Here is a 26861-nt window from a genome sequence, read left to right on the forward strand (position 1 = left end):
GAAAGAAAGAAAGAAAGAAAGAAAGAAAGAAAGAAAGAAAGAAAGAAAGAAAGAGTGAGTGGCTCAGTTGAACATTCTGTGTTGAGCACAGCATACATACCCTGAAGGCACCAGGTGCTGTTTGATCTTGGAAACTAAGCAGGCTGAGGCCTGGCTGTTACTTGGATAAAGGAAACACCAAGTAATACCAGAAGGAGTAGGCTAAATTTCAGATAGGTGGAATGGCAAACTACCTCTCAGTATTCCTTGCCAATGAAATTTATGGGGTTGCCATAAGTTGATAGGCAACTGAAAGGCACATACACACACTGTTTTGCCCTAAGGGGATTTAGTTTCTTTTTTGGGATCTCAGGCTAGTAGCTAATAGTCACAACTCACTAAAGATGTACTTAATGCTGTGAAACTGGGTTGTCAGGTGTTATTTTTTTTTTTAAACAGAGTAGGGGAAATGAATGAAAATCGCTTTTGGGATGTTGACCCTAATATCCTAAAATATCAAGCATGCCTGCAGGCCCTGTCTTCTGATTCTTAAACTGATTAGCTCTGAATGCATCAAGCAAACTACATACCAACATTGGATAATCCTCCTTTCTGGAGTATTTTCTCAATGGCATTTTTCAGGTCCTTCGAATTTGCATAAGTCTTCAAGTTAAATTCAGTAGAGGGGTCATCGCTATATATTTAAATGAAAATAGAACAGTTTTCTCTTGTATGTTAATAACAGTAATTAAAATACAATGCACCTATAAAATGTTCCCATTTATTCTCATTATGTACATGGTTCTATGAGGACTTAATGCTACTTAAATTGGTAGGGTAAGTGTGTTGTTTCACTTTATAGCATTATACTTTTGACTGTGATATTTTGTCAGGTAAAAGAATCATTTGCAGGTTCTTCTTTGGCTAGAAGAAGCAGTGCTCATGGTGTAATGCTTTGAGTGTTGGACTAAACTTTGGAAGACCAGAGTTCAAATTCCCAGTCAGACATGGACACCTACTGAATGAACGTGGGCAAATCACTCTCAATCAGCCTAAGAAAGAGGCAATAGAAAACCTCTTTTGAATAACTCTTATTAAAAAAAAACCTCTTAAGAAAGTCAGACTCACCTGAAGGCACATAGCAACAGCAATATGATTAATCGCCAGTTCATTTTCTATTTCACCTAGTATTTTCATGCCATCCATGTTTGTTTTTAATAATAGGTGATCTATTAATGAAAACATGATCCACATCTACCCCCATCTATGTAAAAGGCAATATTCCACAGAGTCCTCTTACATATTGAACCCCCAGCTGGACATTAGTGGGTGTACTACTATGTACTTGTTGCTATCCTAGAAAGGTGGCCTCTGTGGCTGCTCCATACATTCATATTTCTATTTGAAGGCTGGCTAGAGGTTTATGAGGAGGAATTCATAGGCCATCATTGTGAGGACTAGTTGGCACAAGACCTATAGGAAAATGTTGCAGTGTAGAGTTGCTCCTGTTCAGGGTTCCAGTTACATTGCCAAACAGAATTAGAATGCAAAATACATAAAAAATAAAATGTGTACACCAGTTTAATATTACAGAAAGCTATACAGAAAAAATTAAGTACATCTAAAAATTAATGCAACAAACCAAACTAGGAATGCAATGTCACAACCATAACATTAAGAACATTGCAATACTAATGTATGAACATGTGCTCAGATGTTGGGTCAGCAGACCTGGCACATTTCCTCTTCAGCATGTATATGCTAGCTGAGCAGGTCTTAAGAACAGGCAACTAATTCTACAACATTCTAATGCTGTGTTCCCTTGATTTCATACTGGTTTTACAGATGTCTCTTTACATAATTTCATTTTAGTTAGAAAAGTTGTAAAGTGTGTCTGGAAAGTTCTTGTGTTGTAGCTCCATTACACAAACTCAGGGATAGTACCTAGTCAGTACAACTGTGAGGAAGATAATTTTTCATTACCCATACTGAATGATGCCCATGAGAGGGCCAGCTATACCAACATCCAGGGCTTGAGCTACATCTTTGAGGAACTGTTTTTTGAATCTGAAAACGACGCTTGCCAATGCTCCAGCTCCCGTCCATCAATAAACATAAATCCACTTTGCAATCTGGAATAACAAAACAAAACAAAATAAAATTAGAACTTTGGGTCCTTTTTGGGGGGTTTGGGGGGGGCTGGGCAGGGTGGGAATACATGCCTTTCCTGTATAAAAACACAATACCTAACTTAAAGATGACTTTCAGGACAAGTATTTTTAAAAGTCCCTTTCCATCTAGCAATATATCATAAAGAACAATGACTCATAGAACCTATTGCACTCGTTCCAGAACTTGCACGGATGGAAAAGGGAAAGGATATGATTTTTGTTTATCTTCCCTCCCTACCGTGGAGTCCCTTAAAATATGCTGTAGAGGGATGGGGCCCCTCCAGAAGTATCTGAAATATATTGTTGGAGGATGCAAGAGAAAGAGAAAATGGGTGCATATTGTTTCTGAATCTGAATGAAATGGTAGGAATCTTACTATTTATTGAATAGTCCTACAAGTTTGCAAGATAACTTGAGTGTATACTCAAGTCAAACATTTCACTGCATGTTAAACTTTGGTTAACATGCAGAATGCAGTGGCTGTTATTTGCCAACAAACTGACTTTGACTTATCTTGACCCTATGGGAGACCTCCCCAGTCATCCACTGCCATACTCTGCTCTTGTAGCTGTGGTTTCCTTGATTGTGAGGTTTTTCTCATTTTCTACTGCCTTCCACTTTACATTACAGTGTTCCCTCCCTATCTTTAGGGGTTCAGTTCCAGGGTCCCTTGTGGAAGGAGGGGGGGGGGAGTGAGAACTGAAGAGTATATTAGTCAGTGGATGGTGATGTACATGTGCTTGTGTCAGCATGGTTGTGTGCACGCACCACCATCGACTGATATAGGTTAGGGCAATCTGTTGGAGCTACAATCTGCATATGGCTAATATGCCACTATGGCAGACCCACCGTATAATCTTTTCTAGTGAGTCATGTCATCTTATTGATAAAGGCTGCATGCTGATTTGGTTCATGATAATGAACTTTGAGATTCAGAAATGTAAGTAGTGGGTTTATAAAGCATAATATATAAAGCAGGAAGCTCTGTGTAGTGTGGAATGTGTGTGTCACTGAGAACTTAGTTCCAGGCATAACACCAACATAACTATCAATAACAAGAAAACAGAACATGGAATTGATCTATAGTGAACCTTAGACAGGTGTTGCATCAGAGAATGCTAGGTGATGCAAACAGATAGCTGATGTAATTTGAGGGAAGGCAGCAAGAAGCCAATGCATCTAGTCACTCCAAGGAGGAGACTAATTGTTTAGGGCCTGTGAAAGTCTCTTATCAAAAGATCTGTCAACTGATTTGGCTAGGAAAGATATAAAAGAGGCAGAGAAGTGATGGACAACAGATGACTGTCCACCTCCTATACACATGTGGTTGTTAGGCGGCACAAGCTGATAATGCTATTCTTGGCTGTTAAAAACTGACCATGCTGGTAAGAGATGGGAGAATCTTTGCTTCAACTACTAGATTATACTAAATAGATATATTTAGTATAATCTGCTAGATGTAGTAATGGATGCTGCTAGATATAGAAATGCTCAGGGATAGTAATCCCCTGAAAGGCTATTTTGAAATGTGTGGTTCCATAAAAGATGAGATAGTATTCGTTAGTGGATGAGTTATAATTGTTAAGATGTTAATGTTCCTCTATGTGTTAGCTATAGAGAAGCTTGCTAAAGAAATGCAGAAGGTCTCTAAGTTCATTCTTTATTAAAGTGTAACACCTTACTGGAGTGGAATGGAATGGAATGCATGATGCCCTTACATGTAATGTAGCATAATAAAAGCAATGTACAAACTTCATTATCATCTCTTAAATACATATCTTACAAATCTTACTATTTTGACTCATAGAACTCCAGGCAAACATCCAAAGGAAAAGCAACTTTTCCCCTTTAATTTATTCCAAACCACAAACAGATTCTTCCAAGTACTGTTTTACTTTTCTGTAAGCTTCTGAGGGAAATAGTCATTTACTGGGAAAGCAATCTGTGTAAACCTAAATGATAATTAATACAATTTCTTTCCAGTGTAGTTCTCACATTCTCTTTCAAACTGTCCCTACCAAGTCAGATGTGCCAATAAAACTGGATTTCATTGATTTCATCATCAGTGTGTTCCAGTTTTTCAACCCTGAAGCAGGTTTTAGGTCCCTAGGACTCTTTCACCGCAAAAGTGCAAAGGCACAAAACCTGGTGGACTGGGGCAATTATTGAGAACTAATGGGAAAAATCCAGTGAGATAGTTTAGGAATAAAATGTCTACTTTTGTACAGATTTTTGAAGGTGGCTTAGAAATTTCCTATAGCAAAAAACTGGGATGTGGGATGAAAACCTTCAAAAAGAAAAAAAAGTCTCTGTGGTGAGGGGAAGAAAACATTGACATGAAAATATTACACACAAATAAGCTTTTATTTTGATTTGGCTTGTAGAATTACCAAGGGACTTGTCATGAGCTGCCATACAATGAATTAACATCCCTCCCCTCCAATTGTGGTCATACCTTAGCTCAGGGCCGGTTCTAGGTATTTGGCCACCCTAGGTGAGAAATATTTTGGCACTCCCTGTTGCCCCTCTTAATTATTTTCACTCCTTGATTTCCACTGTTTTGTTTGTTAAAGCAAAACATGACATAAAATGTAAGTTTCAATCTCTCATCATAGTATTGAGAATTAATCAAAATGTAATGAGTTTTCACTTTAATATTGCTTAACTACACAAAAAATGATACAATAAAAGCCACAAAGCCGCCCCTAGATTTTGATGCTTTAGGCGGCTGCCCAATTCACCTATATGGAGGAGCTGGCCTTGCTTTATCTTACAACTTGGGGTATGCTGTAATTCTAAATGCAAATCTGATCAAGACAAATAAAAAGAGGCCTCTCAGCATGATCAAACACACAACACATGATTTGATGTGGAAATTGATGCATCCTTCAAGCACAGGTTCTCATCTCTCTAGCATAACATTTTTCAACTTGTTTTGTTATCTGACTATTTTTTAAATCCGCACTATACAAGAATGTATATGCCCATATTTTAAAATACACAGATTTCCCTATGCATTTTTTTAAAAAAGGGGGGACATATTTTTGTTTGTAGCTTTTCAAACGTGTATTTTTTCAGTTTCCTCATTCAGTAAAATAATTTTTTTGCAATATAGTGAACAAACACACAAAAGAAATCTCTGCTTATCCAATCGTCTATATAGCATTCTGAAATCTGAATGTTTATTGTTCAAATTGCCTAATCGTCTTCCTTCATCTTCCTTCCCCTCTCTCCTTGCAGGTGAGATCTGTGTGGATTGAAAACTGTTTCCCATGAAGTCCCAGCTCATAATAAGGGATATTTTCTGTAGTGAGAGATCTCACTTCTTTGCAATAGTTTGAACAGGCCCTATGCTGGAAGGGACTCAGGTGAAAATTGTATTTTACACATAATCCCCCAGCCCAGTTCCAAAACATGAAGTCAGATTGCAGTCTTGATTATATTGTTACTATCATAGCAATGTAATCTGGACCTGTCCTGCTACCTTTTTCCCTTCCCACAAGGACCACAGAACAGAGCCCCATCCAAAAGGTGTGTGTGTGTGGGGGGGGGTGTCCCCATCCTTTTCAGTGACTGGAACACTGTACACTGAAATGGCAGAACTTGAGACATCAATTTATTTCTGATTTACATACTTGGGTTTCCCTGGGATGCTGGTTCCAAAGGTTTAGGGACCAAGTCTTCTTTGGAGCTGTACCCTGAAATGATCAATAACACATTTATTATGGACATAAATTGATGAACACATCCATAGAGGGACTTTCTACAGTTTAAAAAACAAGCCATTTTACTAATGAAGTATGATGGAAAGAGAGAATGGTGCTGTAGTCAGCTCCTCCGAGGAAGAAAGAGAAAAGATTAAAACTGGCCCAGGAAGCCATTTGAAGAGGGTTAGGAAGTATCTATTCATATGAACTCTGTCACTAGGGTGACAAGCAACTCCAGAGGTCCTTTTGTTTTCTAGATTTAAAGCTCCTTCACTATGACTCTGTATTGACCCTAATATTGTAACTTCTTGCTTCTTTTAAAAGAAAGATCCATTGTAAAGAAAGGTGGTGAGAGGTAGGCCCAAGGACATACATACAGTTTGCTATGTTAGTCTGTTTGTGCATTGTTTTGCATGACCACGCTGTACCCTTCCTTGTCAGCCTAATATTTCATTTTTGAACCTGAATAACATAGTCCATGGGGAGTTCTACTCTTTTACTTAAACATAATACTCCTGGTCATTATAAACAGATTTTCTGCTCTTTTAAAACTGCACTACTTCTTGCTTAGCCAAATCTTGAAAAAGTTACTTTTTAAACCATAGCTCTCAGGTTTGTTATCTCAAAAAGTAATTTTTCCAACTTCTGATCTCATAGCTGTATAATCTATCTTGTGAATGCTTGCTGACTTGACATATGGGATTTCAACACCTAAAACAAAACAACAGAAATAAGACCACACAACGTGCATCACTCAGAGCTAATTGAAATGGCAGTTGCTTCCAGGGTGTCCGACTGGTTCCCAAGTCTGCTTTCAGACTATATTGTCGGTCATGAGAATACTAGCTCACTGTCTTGGTACTTTCCTGCAAGCTAATTAAGCTTTTCCAGCACCAGATTGTCACAGCAGTCCAGGTTCATTAAATCTCCATTCAGGCAAGAGTTGTCTTATACAAACTAAAAATAATTATCTTTCAAGTGAAGTCTGTATGCATAAAACTTCATCACTGGACTAACTTTTTACAACGTTTTGATTCCCTGAAAAACATTCCTCCTTCACCCTGAGTTCCATCTATCCAAGCTGAATATGCTTTGAAATTGCAATGAGTCATTTTGTCTGCAAACAGTGTTTCAGACCCCGCTCTGAAGGCTTATTTACTTTTTCTTAATGCAGATCTCTGCATATTCATATGCTATTTTGTTTTGCTAAGATCCAACCTGGAAAAATAAATGTTTGAAATTCTTTGACTTATGAGCATGGATGCACATGCAGCCACAGGCTTGTGTGACAGTTCCACACAGGAGAAGGAAGGGGGGAAGAAGAAGGAAGAAGAAGAAACTGCTGAAAATGGAACAAGACGAATAGTGAGTCCATCACATATACAGTCATGTTGCTTTCTAACTGCAACATCACATAACTTGCATTCATGAACCTGTTACTGAAATAGGAAGATCCTGTTGTGTCACCTCACATCATTTTGAACCCAAGATATTTCACTGGACAAGAGATACTTGTCTGTAGCCTCTCTTCTTAACTTTTCCTACCCCTGATCTAGAGCAGTGCTGCTAAAAGTGGTGGTCCATGAGGCACTGGCCACTGGTCCCAAACAGGTTTCCAAGAGAGAAAGAAGCAATGGTAGCCAATGGGCACAAATATGGCACCAGGACTTGGGATATTGGGGGGAGAACTACCAGTCCCCCACATCAGATTCCTTAAGATGCACTGCTCTTAAAGATACAAATTACAGACAACGCTTTTTACTGCATCTTCAAGATGCCTATGACAAATAATTCATTTGAGTTTGTATTGGTTAAGACAGAATTTTTTTCTTGAAATGCTGCTTTGCATGGCAGGATCTTCTCACCTCCACTTTCAAATCTAAACAACGCCCCAAAAATTATCATGTAGGTCTGCTGCTCATGTTTTAGCTACCTGTTAGCAACCTGTTCTTATTTGAGCCTCAAGATTCTTAACTCTTCTTTGCTTAAAAGTGCTAAAATGTACACTTTTTCTTGCACATGAGTAGATACCTAATTATAAGAACAAATGGTCACTCCTGTCATTACTTGATAGAGACTATAATCTAAAACACAGAGAAAGAGGGTTCTATCTCTCTTCTGCTAGTTCGTAGTTGGCACAACATGATGAAGACCAAGATTCACAATTTCAGGAAACATTTTTTTAAAAATGTACATATTTGTAACTTGTAATAATTATGCAGGTGGGCTTCCTGCACAGGTGTATGCCTTCCAGATAATAATAGTGTCATAATTTCTTCCCAAAGAGTTGGTAATTACAAGAATTATATGTCAGATCTTTACCTGGGTCAAAAAGGCTTGATCCAGGCTTCCACAAGTCTGTTTCCATAGCTATACCACAAATAAAGCAAAACAGCAATTACTTCATACCACAAAAAACAATCTGAAGTTTACAGAACATGCAGCACACCATACAAAAAACACTTTGTAAAATAAATTACTTGTGTCAACTTCCCTATAGGAAGCACTGTGATTACAGCATATACAAGAAATCCTGCTTTAAATGAAATGTGTTTTAATGTGTTTTATTTTGTGTCACTCAGTCCTGAAGAATTCTTGAGTGATGATATGAAATGGGATGGAATAAAGAGCTGATAGGCATTTTCCACATGCCTTGATTGTTTATTTAATTTGAAATGATTTTCAGACTATCTTTATGGATAGTACCCTCTCAAGAGGACATGTAAGATAAAAACAATCCAAAACAAACACAATACAGTTTTTCAGAACCATTTTCCCACTATTTTTGGCCAGCCAGGTCGTGTCTAGTGATTCAGTTATTCTCAATCAAATCATCCAAATGTTTTGGACTTCAGCTGCCAAAGTCCCAGGCCATTGGCCAGGCTGGCCAGGCCTCCTGAGAGTTGAAAGCAAAACCATCTGGAAGACTAAAGCTTGAGAACCAGTGGATTTTATTACTTCCTTCTTATTTCCTCATTCTCTTCTCCATCTTTCTCTTATTATATTCTTTCGACCTTTCCCCCAAAGAATTATTTGATGCATTGTGGAATTGCCTTCTTTACCAGCCATGGATCCCAGTGTTGGGTGTAGATACAATTATATATGGTACGTGAGATGAAATCATAGTTCTCTTATATTTATACCACAGAGATACAGATTTATACCCTACAGATTTGCGATGGTGAGTGTGCATGTGCATGTTGGCACATAGCGGTATTTCTATACCACATGTCCTAACATAATTCTAGTGTGCTGATCTAGAATAATTTGTATTTAAGGCTGAAACTTTGTCCCATTGAAAAGGGACCAATGATTCAGGCACACATAAAAATAGTATGAAAAATGCAAGAGATGAGGTCAGGAAAAAAGAAATAGGAAAACTGATGAGCGATGTCAGTTATTTGCTCACATTTTTGGGAACTTATTAGCAAAAAATTATGGGCCATGTCTAACTGCATAACTGCAGTGAAAAAGAGCCTGAAGAAAATTGTGAACAGAAAGTACATTAATGAATTGAAAGGGGTGGGTGTGTAGGTGAGTTTGAAATAGGCTGATATGAATTCCAGGTGTCCGTATTTTGGCAATATCTTTATTAGGCCAATGAAAAAGGCACAAAATGCTAAATGCGTATCCCAAACTACTTGCACAGAAAAGATCAAAAGGCTGTGAACTTTTATCAAATTGAATGTTGCAAAACTGAAGGTACTTCCTCTTCTATAAAAGTCTCTTTACCCTGAGCAATACCCACATCCCCATCCACAAAAAAGGAGACACAAAAGACTGCAGCAACTATAGGTCTATAGCATTAATTTCTCACGCAAGCAAAATTATGCTCAAAATTCTGCATCATAGACTCCAATCATATATGGAGAGAGAAATCCCAGAGGTCCAAGTGGGGTTCAGGAAAGGAAGAGGCACTGTGGACCACATTGAAAAGATACAATGGATAATGGAGGGAAACGGGGAATTCCAGAAGAAAATAAGCATGTGCTTTATAGACGATAACAAAGCCTTCAACTGCATAGACTATGAAAAGCTGTAGAATTTTCTCAAAGAAATGGAAGTGCCACTACATTTGGTAGTCCCAATCAGGAATCAGGACAAGAGGCTAATGTTAGAACAGAATATGGAGAAACAGAATGGTTCTCAATTGGAAAAGGTGCATCCTTTCACCACATCTGTTTAACCTGTACGCAGAAAATATTATACTAAGAACAGGCTTGGAGACAGAAGAGGGAGGGGTGAAGATGCATGCCCCAATGCCATCCTGATTGCACAGTGGGCGATGTTGTGGGTCTCCTTTGGTGTGGTGTTCACATGGTGCATGTCAAAAGGAGCAACGGAAAGTGTCGCCGCAACATCAAGAATGCCCCTTTTCTGGGCCAAAAAGAAGCATCAATTTGTCACTTCTTTTTGGCTCGGAAAAATGCCAGATCAGGGTCGTGGTATGCAGTTGCTGCAGCCCTGATCCAGCGCTCAAAGGGATGGCACAGAGCCACTTCTTCAGGATGGTCTGCTTTGCCCCTTACTCTCACCTTATTATAAACAGGATATTTTACAAAGCTAGTGTTCTCAGACCTAGTACACCTTCTTGTGTGACTCATGTGCAGGAGCAGTTCTTCCTCACCACTTTCTGATTCTTTGCTGCTGCTAATTTTGATTCTGAGGCCTATGCATATTGTCACACAGTTCTAGTGGGAACACGGGATGTTGTATGGCTACTTTGAACTAAAACATAATATTAAGTCACTTTAATGGATTATTCTCTTCCTCAGTTAGTTTGGCAATTGTTTATTACATGCACAGTTTCCACACGTTACATGGCTTTGTTCACCTATTTATTCACTCAGAATTGCACTAGAGGAGGGGCGAAGATCAAGGGGCTCTCCGTATGTTTTGGGACAGCAGTTCCCAGCTTTTTTCACCATTAGCTATGCTTGGTAAGGCTCATGGGAGTTCAAATACATCTAAAAGGCCATATGATTCTCATCATTGAGTACTAGAGTCATGAAAGAGTGGGCCATTGCACCTCAAAACAGTGCCAGATTCCAGATGATTTCTCCATCTAAATTTTCTTCCATGCATTTCTGATTCACTCAGTAAGTAATTTAACAAACAACAACATCCAAAATTATGGATTGACATGCAAACAGAAAGAAACGGGAAACAGAAAGAAATGTTGACAAATCCATAGAAATGGAGAAAGGAAAAAGATGAAATATTTTAAACATCCTGTCCCATCCCCCTTATGGGCTGAAAAAGAGCTTACCCAAATTCACAGGATTGCTGGCAGGCTTCCGGAAGGTGGCAATTGGCTCTTGCCTTTGAAGATCTATGAGGTTTGTGAAAAAGAATCCAGTTTATATAGAGATATAATGGATGTCTGTATGTTCCCAACCAGGATAAGAGCAGGTCCTGATGCACCGTTGGTTTTTTTATGCCAGGTCTGAATGTGTACCCATGCAGTTTTCTTCAGATATACTGCATTTACTGCTGGATGGGAACTGAGCATGCTTAACACTTCCTGAGGCTCATGATCAAGATGTGCTCTTTCCAAAGATCTGAAGGCAGTTTGAGAGACAGCTTGATGATTGTGTTTTGTTTACTTGTCACTTTTTGTGGGTATGAGTAGATTTTATATTGCTTGAGCAGAGCTGACAGTGGCATACTTACACCATGAGAAACCATTTATGTTTCAAACCACTTCCAGTTTTATTAACAATGTTTTAAGATGAAACTTAACAATTTCAATTTTCTGGACTATGCCTTTGTGACTAATGAACCAGCAAATGGAAAGGTCCAATACAAGGTATCACTCTTGGAAGCACACTTGCATGATATTCAGACCTTTCAGCCTTGGCCTGTATACAAAGAATATGGCCCAAAACAGTCCCAAGACTAAGGGAACTATGTGAAAGGAAGAGGCCTGGGACTGGCTTCTATTTGGGTTATACTATATTTCTATTTCCAACTTCTATTTGGGTTATATTTACAAAGGAAGTATTAGAAGATATTTAGTTTTATTTTGATGTATTTAATGGAAATAAATAGTTCCAGATCTTTAGCTGAGAAACTCCAGTTTTACAATGGAGGTCAAAGGCATGAAGTCATAATGCATCAGAAAAAATCAACCTTAGGACTTAAGGCCTGAGTATTTGTTTGCAATGCTATTTAATGTTTCAGAGAAGTCAACCAAAGTTTTGAAGGCACAGGTTGTAATCCACATATCGTTTAATTAGGTCAGACCTGTTTGCTTTATTAGAAGACCTCTGGGTAATGTAAATTGGTAATGGATTTTGGCTCAGACCAAATGCTTTAACTTGAGTGGTTTATAACTACTATAAGTCAATCCCATTAGAAAATGATTAGGAGTTAACTACAAAAGGGCTTCAAAGTTAAAATGGGTGCAGTCCAACCAAAGCCAAGTAACTTTTTATTCCATTTAGTTCAGGGGGAAAGTTAAGTGTTGGCGTTAAGTTCTTTTACCAAAATCAATGGAATTAAAACTGCTGAATTTGGGCTTGATAATTTCCATTCCTTTTCATTCATATCTTTTGTCTTTAATGGAAGTAAGTATTAGCTAACCTGGAAAACTTTCTTCCGCATAAACATGTTTAAGGTCGGTTGTAGGTTTTACTTGTAGAAGTCTGACTTATTAAAGAGAAAATTAAAAAGGCTTTACCTGTATTATGTCGAGGGATATTTCTGTTACTTGCATAGCTGGAAGTGCCTCTGAGTGCTTTAAAAATATTTTATTGATCAGTACATAAATTTTAACATAATTTGTATTTGAAAATCTACTTAAATCTGCATTAGTTTAAATTAGGACATACCTTGATTCTGGGCTCTTCCTTGGACAGCCTGAACCTGCCCTAAAGTATGCATTAAAATCAAATGTATTATTTGCAATTTTAATTTCTTTAAAAAAATAAGATTAATTTTATAGCTGTTGGGGTTAAAGATGCTTGTCATAATCCTTTAACATTTTTATGCAGAGCTTTTAAAACAGAATTTTTAGTTTACATTTGAAACTAGTCAAGATTACAAAATAAAATTTAGCAAGCATTACTTCTTCCCAGAAGATCCTTACAGCCATAGTTCCACAGTAGCAGTTGGCAACTTGTGCCCCTCCAGATGTTACTGGACTGAAATTCCCATAATCCCTCAGATCTACTTATGCTGGCCAGAGTTATGGGAGTTGCAGCTGAACAAGCATTAGGGAGCTGCACATTCCCCAAGCCAGCTCAATAAAGAAGTGTAACCTTTTTGCGGCTGGGACATTAAAGTGGCTTTCCTCTTTAAAGGGCAGCAAGAAAACAATCAGGCTTTGAAACATGTAAGCAATACAAATATGTGTTTATAAATTATAATTGTTATAAGTACATAGAAATGGAACTTTGAGGAATTTGGCCATTAGTCTTTGCTGGTGTTATGGGACAATACCCTTGGAGAAAATCACACAGGGTAAGGAGAGATCGCTCTTGTCCTTACTCTGTCCTGAAGTTGTCCTTATCGTGCCTGCACTTAACCTATCATTTTTCTGTCAGTGGCACCTGTCATTGTATTAATGGGAGTTTCCACTAATACAAAGTGACGGGGCCATGCCACTTTAGTGACGGGAGAAGGATGGGATAAGTGTAGCATCTTTTGAATATCTTATTGTGATTGTGCAATAAGGATGACTTTAGGACGGGATAATGACAGACGTTGTCTGTAAACCTTAGCATGATCGCACCATAAGGATGGGATAAGGACAGCCGTGTTCCATTCTTTACCCTGTGTGATAATCTCCCTTGTGTTGCCATATTTCCCAGTCTTGGAAAACTGTCAGACATTGGGAAGTTACTTTTAAAAAGCAATTAATTACAGTTCCAAGCCTGCCAGGACAGTTAGCTACCATGATAACTACAGCTTTAAATTAACTTCTAATGTTATTGTTATTCTACAATAGCTAATTTTTTTACGTTAGCTTCTTTAAAAAAAACCTACCAGAATGCAACAAACTCAAGGGGTATGGTACAAAACACAACTAGTTAGTGGGGTCACCCCTATATCTATAAAAATAATCAAACACCAATCACAGTTACATTGCAAAAGAGTTAAGTTATCCCTGTTCAAGTTACAATCATAGGCTGCATCTGTTCTGCAGAAATAATGCACTTTAACTGCCATGGCTCTATCTTACAGAATCCTGAGATTGGCAGTTCTGTGAGATATTTTGCCTCCTCTGCCAAAGATGTTCTGGTGCCTCATAAAACGACAAATCCCAAGATTCCATAGAATGGAGCCATGACAGTTAAAGCACTGTGGAACTGCATTAATTCTGTAGTGCAAAGGCAACCATAATGCAGTTCAATTATGCCTCAGTTATTAGAATAAAGAATTAATTAAAAGTAACATGCTATTAATGTTTCATTATTTCCAAGTTCTAATCTATGTAGTGTTTTTCCTGTGCATTCACTGCATTTAACCACAGTTGTTAATAACTTTAAGCCTAATTTCATATCTTGAAAAATATTCTGCATCGTTCTGAGTTTCTCCAGAGTCATTGTGCAGGACTTATTTACTACAAGCAAACTATTGTGCAAAATGGAAAACCTATCATAATCCAACCCAAGGCTCTGTCAATGACTGGAAGTCAAATGGCAAAAATACTTCTATGCCCCCCCCCCTACAATCTCTTATATATATAACAAGGATAATTTCAAGTTTAACAACTTCCTCCTTAATTAAAGAGTTTAAAAGAATAACCACTTCAAGAGATTCCCGTTGTTCTGATTCTAACTATGAACACCCAAGACATAAATCAATTTATTTCAGATTTAGGTACTAAAGGAATTATTTAAAGATTACAGCTTTTTGTTTACCAGTGTTGTCTCTAGACTTACTTGATGCTACAGCTGCCACTGATGAGTATGCTGGATGGACATTGCTAGAACCTAAGGAACATATAAAAAAATCTGTTACTGTACAGAATGGAAACAGAGAATTGCAGAAAAACACCAGAATAACATAGGTTAAAGGTAAAGGTAAAGGTAGTCTCCTAGGATGAATGTCTAGTTGTAACCGACTGTGTGGTGGTGGTCATCTCCATTATTTAGCCGAAGAGCCAGCATTGTCCAAGTACTACTTGAGTGGTCATGTGGTCAACCTGACTGCACCAAACGCTGTTACCTTCCCACCAAAGTGGTACTATTTATCTACTTGCATTTGTATGCTTTTGAACTGCTTCGTTGGCAGAAGCTGGGACTAGTGACAGGAGCTCACCCTGTTGTCATGCAGCACTCAGGCCTCGAACTGCCAACCTTCCGATCTTCCGATCGTCAGCATTGGCGTCTTAACCACTAAGCCATCTCAACCCTATATAACACAGGAGGAACAGATAATAAAATGGCCAAAGCCATGTTTTCTTTGCAGATGGTTTATTTTATATCTTTATAAGTCACTTCATCATCTAAGCCACCAGGTCCATCCAAGGTGGTGAATAGAAATATAACCACAAAATGCAACAATACAATGTGACACTGTATGTGTTACAACAAATCCACCAACAATTTACAGATGAGAACTAAGACATGTATGGCCAAGCAGCTTCACAGTGTGGTCAAGATAGCAAATGTTTTAAATGAAGAAGTTAGGAAAGGCTGCAACAGTCTGCTTTTGCCTGAGTGTACTGGAATGGGCAAGATTCTGCCCCTCCTCCTCTCCCTCTGCTGAGTTTATTGAATGCAAATTACTTTGGCTCATTCTGGAGCAAATGAAGCAGGCTGAAGACAAAGAGGACAGTGGGAGATGGAGAGAGAAACTAGGACATTTTAAAAGCAGCTGAAATATTGGAATGATTGAGCCATTATATTTAGCTTCAATCCTGTGCCTGCACTAAGACCTAACAATTTAATCCTCTATCACAAACCTTGTAATAGTCCAGACTACTGGCCAACATGGCTGAAGCTTCTGGGAGCTGAAGTCCAAAATGTATTAAAGGGCACAGTTTGGGGACCACTGTGCTATCCTTTCATCTTTGCCATCATAAAGGGATAATAAAATTTGCCTCTGTGATAGTAGCATTACAAATCAGCATCCCCACCTCACTTCCAATGGTAGCAGCAGCAACCACAGCCAATGACACAGAAGAGTGATGGGGAGACACAAAGCATGATGCAACAGGGGCAGGTTTTACTATAGCCTACCGAGTGGGAAAATTCAGCATGAAGTTGTTTTTTAGTGGCAGGTCTGTTCTTATCCAGGAATGTAATTCCATCCCAGGAATTCCTAAAAGCAACCCAAGTGTGAAAACTGAAATGACAAAATGCATGAACTCTGATAAAATAAGTCACTGAGCATAAAAATAATGGAAGGCCTTAAGAAATAGTCATGTCAAGCTGAAATCTGAGGACACATTAGGTCAGTGAAGCAATTACCAGAATTTAGGAAATTTACTTTTTTGCTCAACAACTCCAAATCTTTCCAGTCAGCATGTTCAATAGCTATGCTGGCTGAGCAGGCAGGTTGGGAGTTGTAGTCCAAAACTAACTTTCCCAAGCTTTGACCATTATCATGTAAAGAGTGACACTCCATAAGACCATGAAGGTCACCATCCAAATCTGATCAAACAACACCAATGACTTCTGGGCACCAGTTCGTCTTTGGCCAATCCCTGCTTGTTGCAGAGCACACATGAAATCTTAAGTGGGAATATGTCATTGTTATTGCATGAGGGTGCTGTATCACATTCTGTGTCTGTATTTAGTTAAAGCACACATCATATCCAGATGCAGTAATACCATGTTTGACAGAGTTCCAGATCAGCAGAAGGAACATGGTCCAGCTGTATCTGTCCTGCTCCCCACTAAGAATGGTTATTCCAACCAAGTTTCCATGCCTATTCCTAACACCACCTGACCCAATACACCAGTGTGCTTCCCAATCCCACCCTACTCAAACAGTGTAAAGGATCTTGACAGTGGGGGAATGCCTTTCCATAGACAGCTGTACCTATACCAATTTTGATATTTAGATAATACATTGGGGCTAGAATTCTGTTGGTTAGCCCCAACTATCGGCCCAGTGAATCAATTGCTGAAAGGTGAGTCAATACATAGGTAAATCCAAATGATTCGATCAGGAATTTAAATCCAGACTGGACAGAGTAATTGAGATAGAGTAGAATTGCCAGCATGGTATAGAGGTTTGGGTGTTGGTTTGGGTGTTGGGTGTTGGACTGAGAACAGGATTCAGATCCCCTCTTGGCCATGAAACCCAATGGGCAAGTCATGTTCTCTCAGCCTCTGAAGATGGCAATGGCAAACCCCCTCTAAAGAAACGTGCTAAGAAAATCCTGTGAAAGGTTCACCTTAGGGTTGCCATAAGTCAGAAATGACCCAAGGGAAAGGGTTGGCAGGCACATTTCTTCCCTCTCCTCCCTTTGTGTCTTGTGGGGAACGGATTCATTTGAACATCCCACAGATTTCCATTCTAAGCCTATTTTAAAGTACGCAGAGGGTGGCAATAAAACACTGTCTAAGCACTACAAACTCTTTCCGTTCTACTCACCTATATCCCTGACCTTGTGCACCCCAATCTGAGGCTTTCCAGTTGTTTTGGTGGTTATTGTTGTAGTAATGGTAGCTGGGATTGCTGTTGGTTTTGGAGTTGGACTGACAAATGCTGTTGTCATGATGAGGGGCTTTGGTGTTGTCACAGCAACTTGTGTGACCAGTAATGGTGCTGCAACAGTGGTTTGATATTCCTTGCGTAGTGAACCTCCTGCATTAGGATTGAAAATGTACCAATGTCAAAGATAATTGGTATGCTATATGAAGAAGCAGTTGAAATTAAAGGTTAGATAAGAATAACAGTAATATATGGGCCAGAAACCTCTTGGAGTCTTATGCATGCATGAGTTCCCTTACAAAAGCAGTTGGACAATTTACATTCACAGATTTATGGTATACAGTCCCACCATAGTATCTTAGACACATATACACATAAACACACATACACATAAAGCATTGGATGCAGAGGAAAGAATCTGATTTTGGAAGCTCAACAGTCATAGTGAAATCTGATATTTCTATATGTGGTTTACAGCTCTTGTGATTGTGGCACCTTGCTAAACAGCTCCTCTAATTGCCATGCATACACTATACCTTATTTTATTTATTTATATTGGCTATACATATTTATTATATTATAAGTTCAGAATTCAGAGCAGTCACTAGGTTAGCCTCTTTAGGCAGAAAATTTTGCCACCACTGAGAAAGGCTTTCCCCTCATCACCACCTGCCTTACCTTAGATGGAGATAATTCAATGTTGGAAAATTTTTCCGGGATGCTTGTGTGGAGATGGAACCTTTATATATTTTATAAAAGGCTTTGGTGTTTTTTTTTCTCTTAATATAACCAACAAAAGGCCTTTGCCATTTCTAGTAATGCTCTAGAAAAAATATTACATGGAATTTGGGAAAGTTAATTTGTTTCTTGTCAACACCCAAAAAACTGCTTGTGGGCATCAATCTCCTTTTCCAAATGAGAGAAAAACCATGCCTCATACTGTACACCTCAGGTGGCTTATGGACCAAGCAAGGAAGCACCTCTCCCCACCCTTTTAGGAAGAGGCACTCTTCTACTCATGGTAAGAACTGCCACAACACATATATGGAAAGATGACATACATATTCCCACAAACAACACATCATTTACCTTTAACAGGTGTGCTTTTGGAAGACGAATATTCAAGTGTTGATGGATACTGCACACCTTTCTTGGGTTTACCTTCTGTGGAAAATCATGACAAGAAAAGGCAGATGAGACACCTTGCAATAAAAGCAAGCATATATTTTAAGACAAATAAATATTAGACACTTGATAAAAAGGTGGTGTACATATCTAGCATGTATTCAAATTATTCCCTTCAACTGACTTGAACTTTGCACTTTGCATTCCCCCAGGGCTTTCAGTAATTCATGCTGAGCTCTACTTACTCAAACTATAAAAGGGAAGAATGGGGAAGAAGAATCTAGCAGCACTTCTAAGACTGTTATTTTAGCATGGGCTTTCATCGATTTTTACCAAAATAATTGAGTTAGTCTTAAAGGTTTGGCTAGATTCTTTCTCTTTCACCTCTTCCTTTTTATACTGGGTCAGATGAACATGGCTGTCCCACTGAAGTTGAACTATACTTTGGCACAAAAGAATAGAGAGTGAGCTAATAAATGGGGAGGGGAACATTATTTGCACATTTTATTTCATACTGAATTTTCCCCTCTTTTAACATTTTCTTGTGTTTCCAGAGGTTTTCTTGCAAGAATTATTTCCCTGGTTCCCCAATATTCTGCTCAGCTAAAATACCTACCAGATGTGTTTGACTGCATGGACTGGTTATTATGAGATTTATAGTGTTACATTAGATTGGGGAAGTCTCCTCAGCCTACACTATGAATGTCTCCTTCATTTAACTTTGTTGTTGTGTGCCATTGTTTCTGACCTATGGTGACTCTACATGGGGTTTTCTTGGCAAGTTTCTTCAGTTTGTCCTTGCCTTCCTCTGAGGCTGAGAGAATGTGGCTTGCCCAAGATCACCCAGTGGGTTTCCATAGTCAAGCGAGGATTGAAACCCTTGTCTTCAGAGTTGTCATCCAATGTTCAAACCATTACACCCCTATGACTCTCTCATCTTTTTGATGTGTCTCATTTCCAAGCACATTATTTTTGAAGCCCATAATTTACCATACTAACAGTAAAGGAATCTAACACGTATATGGCCTATGGAAGCAATTTTTTAGTCTAAGATTAGGATTTCCCACTTCATTCAAATTTAAACCATATATAGGGAATTGTGACAGTTATATTTGAGTACATAGCAAACCACAAACATTTCATGGTGCCACATCATAAGTTACTTCTCTTAACTTATCCTATTTCAAAACAAAAGTCTTAAAAACAGCATTTATAGAAAACAGTACATTTTTCTGCTTGTTAGATGGAGAAATTCTGGTGTGTGATGCAAAACATTCTAATTGGTACTGCCTCATGCCCATTTATCATCTCAGAGTTTGTCTACACATGCATATTAGATAGAAAGGTCAAATACAGTGAAGTAAGGAAATAGCTTTAAAATTTGTGCTCCAGTGCTTTGTCCTTGTGCAAATAATTTAGCAATTAGAAATAGATAGCAATGAAGGCATTGGAGCACAAATTAAAAGTATGAATACAGTTTTGGGCCCAAGGCATTTTGCTGCCTGGAGATGTAAAGAATTGTAGTTCAAAAAGTAACTTTTCCAAATTCTGGAAATTCTGCAAATGATAGCCCCCTCATTGAAGGCACAGATACCATGATTCTATAGCAGCTACATACAGTAGTTAAGTACACCTATCTACTCTAAATGAATTCAAGTCTCTAGGGCAAGATGAGCTGCATCTAAGAGTACTAAAGCAACTTGCAGATTTAATCTCAAACCCACTATCAATAATTAAAAAGTCTTGCAGAACAGGAAAGGTCCATCAGATTGGAGGAGGGCAAATGTTGTAGTTAAGTATATTTAACTGAGTAGTGTCTCCTGGCCTAACACCCACACCTCCAATCCTGACTTGCTGAGCAGCAGCCACTATGAATGATTGGGAGCAATTCTTCTGTCAGTCAGGGCACAAGAAACTGATGTTCCCATCCTACCTCCTTCTAGCCATTTCAAATGTGACAATCAGAAGCAGGAATTCTATTGCAATTTCTCCTTGCACCAGAGATGAATCGCAAGAGGGGGTGGAAACAACCGTATGCTGCACACTGGTTAACAGGAGAACAGGCTCCTGTTGCTTGTAGTGGCTGCTGTCCAGTAAATCAGGACTGGGGGACTTTTACAATCCCTATGTATTCCCTAAACTATTGAACAAGAGGGATCATGAATATGAATCAATTATGAATGCCACCTTGAATCCTATTTCGGGAGAATGGTGGGATATAAACCCAACAAATTAATAATTAAATGCACAACTAAGTTATACAACTGTAATTGGGAATTCAAGATGGAGTACCAAAATTCAGCAACATTAAATTAGCATACAAGACATAAAATCCCATAAGGACCTCCTTCCATATCTCAAAATAAAATATAGTAACAAATTGGGTAAGAAAGTATTAGTGCCCTTTCATGACACCATAAAATGTATGCTTGAAACCACTGACTCACTCTACGTAGTGGCAGAGCCAGCTCCCACTAATTTAACATACATGTATTTGTTCTATCTTTTCTTTTTTCCTTAAAAAAAGTCAGAGTTTCTGTCTGTTCCCTCAAAGAACACAGAAGTATCATAGAGAATTTAAAAAATTGCAAGACAAAAGAATGATTGAGCAAACCTGACTGTCCTTTTTCTCTACTGTACTTTTTTAAAAATTAGAAAATGACTATAGAATGAGCTCAGATTGCAGAACTTGGGTTGCAGAATGCCCATCCCAATGCAAAACACTGTTATTGCCTTTTCCATTTGGTAAAGGACATTTTATGAACTTAAATTATGTACATAACCATAATACTTGGGGAAAAAACCATTTGATAGCTTTATTAAATTTGAATGGAAAAATACAGTACTTTAAAAGCTGCATGGAAAACAAGAGTTCAAAACAAGAAAACAAGAACAGATGAATCTAATGTTTGTAACTTCCTCAAAATATTGAGATGCAAAACACACTTGGCTGCTTTCATAATACCACTAGCAAAAAGTTCTCATTGATCTGAATGGAGTCATTCATTTACACATCATCCAGAATGTTTCAGTATTCTGAAAAGTAAGTACTAGCTGATTTGCATACCTCCTACTGTTTTCATCACTTCAGTCCCAGTTTGCGGTGAAAACTTCGCCTGCTCTTCTTCACTCTTTACATTGTTTTACTTCCGAATTTGGCAATCCTAATACATTTTTTTGAATGAGCATTTGTATGTAAGCTGGTTAGTCAAGCTGGCAAATACCAACCCCCTAACAGTTTGTTAAGTGGCAACACATTGTCAGCAAGGTTTTGTCTTCCAGTGCCACTACTGACATACAGACAATGTGCTCAGTCACAACAGAAGCAGCTCTACAGATTCAGCTTAACTTGCTTTTCTATTGGATGTCATTCCCAGGCCCCATTCTCACTAGCCCATTTGCACTGGATAGAACTGGACAGAGCCAGTTGCCCCCATACTGAATATGCCCAGAAAGAGGTTCTGACTACCCTTTACCTTGATCGATGCAATTTGCCCAGAAAGAAGTTCACATTTGTAGTACCACTTTAAAATGGAGCCTCCTTTGTTGACAAATTCACTTCCGCTTTCATCAAAGGTGACATATCCTACAACCATTGGCCAACCAAATGGGTTCTTTCCCCCCTCCTTTTTAAAAAAAATAAACTGGCGGCAGTGTGTGCATATTCTGTCAACTTGTCAAATTTAAAAACCTCCAGGTGTGTATGTGTGTGTTGTGTGTATTTGGGTCATTACAGATTATGGCAACCCTAAAACAACCCCATCCTGGGGTTTTCTTGGTTCTGAGGAGATTTGCCCTGAGGCTGAGAGAGTGTGACTCCCCCAAAGTCATGGGTTTCCAGAGCCTTCCCTCTGAATGCCAGCCTCTAGCTTCCCCTTCGCTTCCAGCTCATCATTTCCTCCTCTTTGGAACCTCTTCCTTTCACTTCCCTTCAAGCCCAATGCCACCTCCGAAGCCCTTGCCTCCCCCCTGATGCCAGCGTCTTCCCTCCCCTTCCAGCCCAAAACATGTGCATAATCTATCACAATAATAATAATACCTCACCTCAGAATGCCATCTCTGCATCTTCTTTCTTTGCTTTCCCTCCAATTGCCACCCCAGAATGCCTTACATACACATATACATACTGTATGTAGCAAAAGCACTCACACATTGTATCAATTTGCCATATTTAAAAGGAAACACAAGCATTCGCATATTCTGTCACACACACACATAAATTTTTTTTAAAAAAATGCCACTAGCAAAGTGAGGTGCCGTGCCGGCAGCAAGCAAACGAAACGGAAATGCAGCGCAAGCAGACACATTCTATCAATATGTATCAACCTGTAGAACAAGCATTCACATAATCTGTCAAATATAAAATTACAAAAATTGAGAGAGAGAGAGAGAGAGAGAGAGAGAGAGAAAGCTGCCTGTGAGAGGGGAGGCATGTTCCACCCTTTGCCCTCCCTCTGACCTAATCCCTCCCCTGAACCTGACCCGATCATGACCGGGGCCAAGTTCACATTTGCCGGCAGCAGGGAAGAAACGGGTTTTCCCAGAAGACACAGGAAATAATCCACTTTCGGAAAAACTGCTCCAAGGGGGATTTACCCTGGACTGAGTGTGAAAGACCCTAATTCTGATGTGTTTAAACTGGTGCCAATGGGAACTTCCAACTTTTAATCTGGGTTACTATTCAGTACAAAAGGTAGTCTGAATGGCAACCCCAGGTGACTTACTGTTATGGTTGTACTGGCAATTTTTTTTCTCCTTTTCAGCTTCTTCCTATAACTAATATATATTCTTCCTATATTTAATTAAACTACCAGCAAAGGTGTAGATAATGCTGAAATTCTGCATTTCATTAAAAACCAGTGGCAGTTTTGCAATTCAACATTACAATGGAAGATTTGTTTCTTCTGTTTTTCTGATGTGAATTGTTAATCGTTTGGCACATTTGTCATTTTGTTGCAATTTGGTCCAGTGCTGCTAAGATCTGGAGATAACCACTGCTTGCCTCTTTAAAGCTCATTCACATCAGACTTAATTAAACAGCAGCTTTAAAATACGCTTTTTGACATTCTTTTCTTATACTGGGCATAAGCTGTTTTCATTAAAAAAACAAACAATCTTTGGGAGACGTTTGGACAACACTGTACACATGTAATAGCCAGGGCTTGAAAAAAATTACTTTTTGGACTACAAGTCTTAGAATCCTCTGAGGGAATTTGGAAGCCGTAACCGAAAGGGTAGGTTTTCCAAAGTCTGGTGTTTTCGGGTGAGTCTACACTGGTCAAAATACTCTGGGCTAGAGTATTCTGGCGCTGAAGCTGCCTCAAATTCCCCATATTACCTTTACATTCTTTGTGACACCAGGTGACTGTCAACAGGTGTTCTGATGTGCTGGCTGGTGGTAATGCTGTGGGTGCAGATCGTGCCTTCTGAGGTAGAAAATTAGGTGCCCAGCATCAATCATATAGCTGGGTGCTTCATTGTGACAGAGGGAACACACCAGTGGCAGTGCTAGGTGGCAATATGGCACGCTATGTAAAGAGCCTCCTTGTATCTCTCTGGAAAATCCAGAGTGAAGGCAGAGATGGCCTGGATTTGGTGTGGAACTAGCTGCATTTTGAGAAGACAGTCCACAGTTGAATCAGGGTTTTGGCCCAGCATTGTTAAGACAGATTGCAATGAGTGTGTGGGGAGGGGACTGGTTTATCTGCTCCGTGTAGACATGTCCTTCAATGATGTCAACATTTCAGGCTGGTTTTTTTCTCAGTATGACAATGTGATCAGTGTTTCTAAAATAGAATCTAATGATGCAGCCTTCCTCTCCAAGTAGACAAGTTGGCTTGGAGAAACTAGGTAGGGTGCCACCGTGTAAAGCAGGGGTAGGCAACCTGCGGCCCGCGGGCCGGATGCGGCCCGGCGAGGCCTTGGGACCGGCCCCAGCCCGGTCCTGCCACCGATTGCCGCCGGGGCCTTTGGGGGGGCAATTGTCTATAGAAGCCTCAGAAACATGCATTTATATTAACATTTTTTAAAAAATCAGCAAATTTTTTCGCGTGTCCTCCATTTTTTTTAAAAAAAGTGTCTTCTATTTGAAAATTTTATCCTACATTTGTCCTGGTTTATATATATATATATATATATATATATATATATATATATATATATATATTAAATATTTAATTATTTATTTTTTGGCTTCGGCCCCCCAGTTGTCTGAGGGACAGCAACCCGGCCCCCAGCTCAAAAAGATTGCCTACCCCTGGTGTAAAGAAACTGAGTAGAGGATCTTCAACAATTCCTGTTGCCTTTGTTGGGGTGTCCTCATTCTCAAGCCCTCCCGCTGACTTGGGAAATAGAAGCCCAGGAGCAGCTTCCCCTTTGCTGTTAAGATAATTTTGTTGTCTGTTTTAAACTGATTGGGAAATGTGGAAAGAGCCCTAAAAGAAAGTGTTGGAGACAATTCAGCTGCTCAAGTAAAATGCTACCCATCTAAATTTATTTACAGTGTGAATCATGCCTCCTTGAACTTTGACGTTTCAACTTCTGACTTTTGAACTATTTTTTTCAACAAAAGAAAAAAAATCCAGATAGTCGCTCAAAATAATATTGCCCAAGTAGTGATGATTCAGTTCTGCCCTTTCCATGCTTATTGTCAGATCATCCAATTAGTGGGACTGAAAAGAGTAAAGTAAATGTAAAAATAAAATGAATGGATTAGATGTAGTGTTACCTGAAACAATGAAGGACTCCCTCCATCGTGGCAAAGACAGTGATCGGATTCCATTGGAAAAACTACCCCTGTAACCAGACTGGCCAGCGACTTTTTGAACAAGGATTTTCCCTCCAGATTTGTCAATCGTACCACTGCAGAAATAATGTGTTCAAGTCAAATGTAATGCCTTCAGTTGTTCTCTGCATGTCCGACCGACACAGATGCAAACACCCAGGATTTTTGCATCTAACAGATTTTTCTTTTTTTGCCTCCCCATGGCAGGACTGGGCTTATTCCAGCCTCCCTAAACAGATGACATTTCTGAGCTAGGCTCATCTCCACCTTGACTGCATTGACCTGTGCTTTCTGCTGCTCATTAACCCTACAGTGCAGACCAAAACCAGTAGCAAGATACTTTATAATTTCAGGATTAAAGGTAATTGTAGAGCTGGAATGTGCCTAGCCCAAATACTTTCTCTGAAGCACTTGAAATTGTTTAATCTAGTCTGCTGTGAGAAAAAAAAATCCATAGGTCTTTAAAAAAGACTAACAACTTTCCCTGAAAGTCAAAGGAAAAGAGTTACAAATGGATATTCAAAAATGCTTTTTAAAAAATGGCTGAAAAAAAATATGTTTCTTGAGGATTGGTAAACCCTGGTGAGGAAAATCCTGAACTTATGTGAATCTTGAAATTTAGGACTTATTTTGTGTAAACGTCAGATGGGCTGTTTTTGCACTGAAAAGAGTAGATATTTTTTGCGCAGAAAATAATACTGGCTTCCTGTTCTGTATTTATCAGACTGTAAACTGGACTTACAATCTTCTATCTTTTGGGATTCTTCCCTATGGTCATTAATGACTGACTTCCAAGACCAACTCTTAAGCCAAGCAGCACTCAGCCAAAGGGTTTCCAAGACATTACAGATCAGGGTACTGGGGATGACATCTGCAGTATTCTCCCAGCTGCAGGGTGCATTGAGAGAAATATTTGTGGCAAGACTTGCAAGAGGTCTCTCTATGATTGTCTCAGTGTTCCCCACAAATGGAAGCGGGCTGCTGCAACCATCATTTTTCAGTGCCCTGCTGTGCATTACCTTGAAAAGTCTTTGTGCTGGGGATCTTGTAGCACCTTTGAGGCTAACTGAAAGAAAGAAGCTGATAACATGAGCTTTTGTAGACAAGCCTATTTTCTCAGGTGCATGCTACCAGCTTCTTTCTTTCAGTTCGTCTCAAAAGTGCTACAAGATCCTTCTGCATACTGATTTTCCATACTAACATGTCTTTGGAAAGGCTTTGGTTAAGTTGCTCTCTTGCTTAGGAGGTAGGTTCTTGGGGGACAGCATTGTCAGAAGTAGCTACAAAGACAGACCTCCTTTGTTTTGGCTATGGCTGATGAATGCAGGTTCTTGGCCACTGTTTCCTGTGTAGAAAATGCTATTTTCTGTGCAACACACAGACAAAAAACACATGTGATTTTTTTGTAGAATAAGTCCTGAACTGCAAATAGTCTTTAAAAACCATGCAGCTTTCTCACAGTGGGAAGAAGAATGCTAAAAA

The 26861-nt window shown here is 39.1% G+C and overlaps 1 protein-coding gene across 1 annotated transcript in view; it reads right to left on the minus strand.

The window, feature by feature from the left end:
• The window catches only part of VIT (vitrin), a 63612-nt gene that overhangs the window by 6963 nt on the left and 29788 nt on the right, over window positions 1–26861 (minus strand). Inside the window, 12 exon segments of the mRNA XM_042447009.1 lie at window positions 570–673; window positions 1963–2039; window positions 2041–2111; window positions 5786–5848; window positions 8180–8227; window positions 11127–11189; window positions 12540–12596; window positions 12691–12729; window positions 14746–14796; window positions 17411–17623; window positions 18560–18634; window positions 25323–25456. Of these exon segments, the coding sequence (XP_042302943.1) occupies window positions 570–673; window positions 1963–2039; window positions 2041–2111; window positions 5786–5848; window positions 8180–8227; window positions 11127–11189; window positions 12540–12596; window positions 12691–12729; window positions 14746–14796; window positions 17411–17623; window positions 18560–18634; window positions 25323–25456 (995 nt within the window).

The sequence above is a fragment of the Sceloporus undulatus genome, chromosome 1 (assembly GCF_019175285.1).
Source record: "Sceloporus undulatus isolate JIND9_A2432 ecotype Alabama chromosome 1, SceUnd_v1.1, whole genome shotgun sequence".
NCBI classification, from domain to species: Eukaryota; Metazoa; Chordata; class Lepidosauria; order Squamata; family Phrynosomatidae; genus Sceloporus; species Sceloporus undulatus.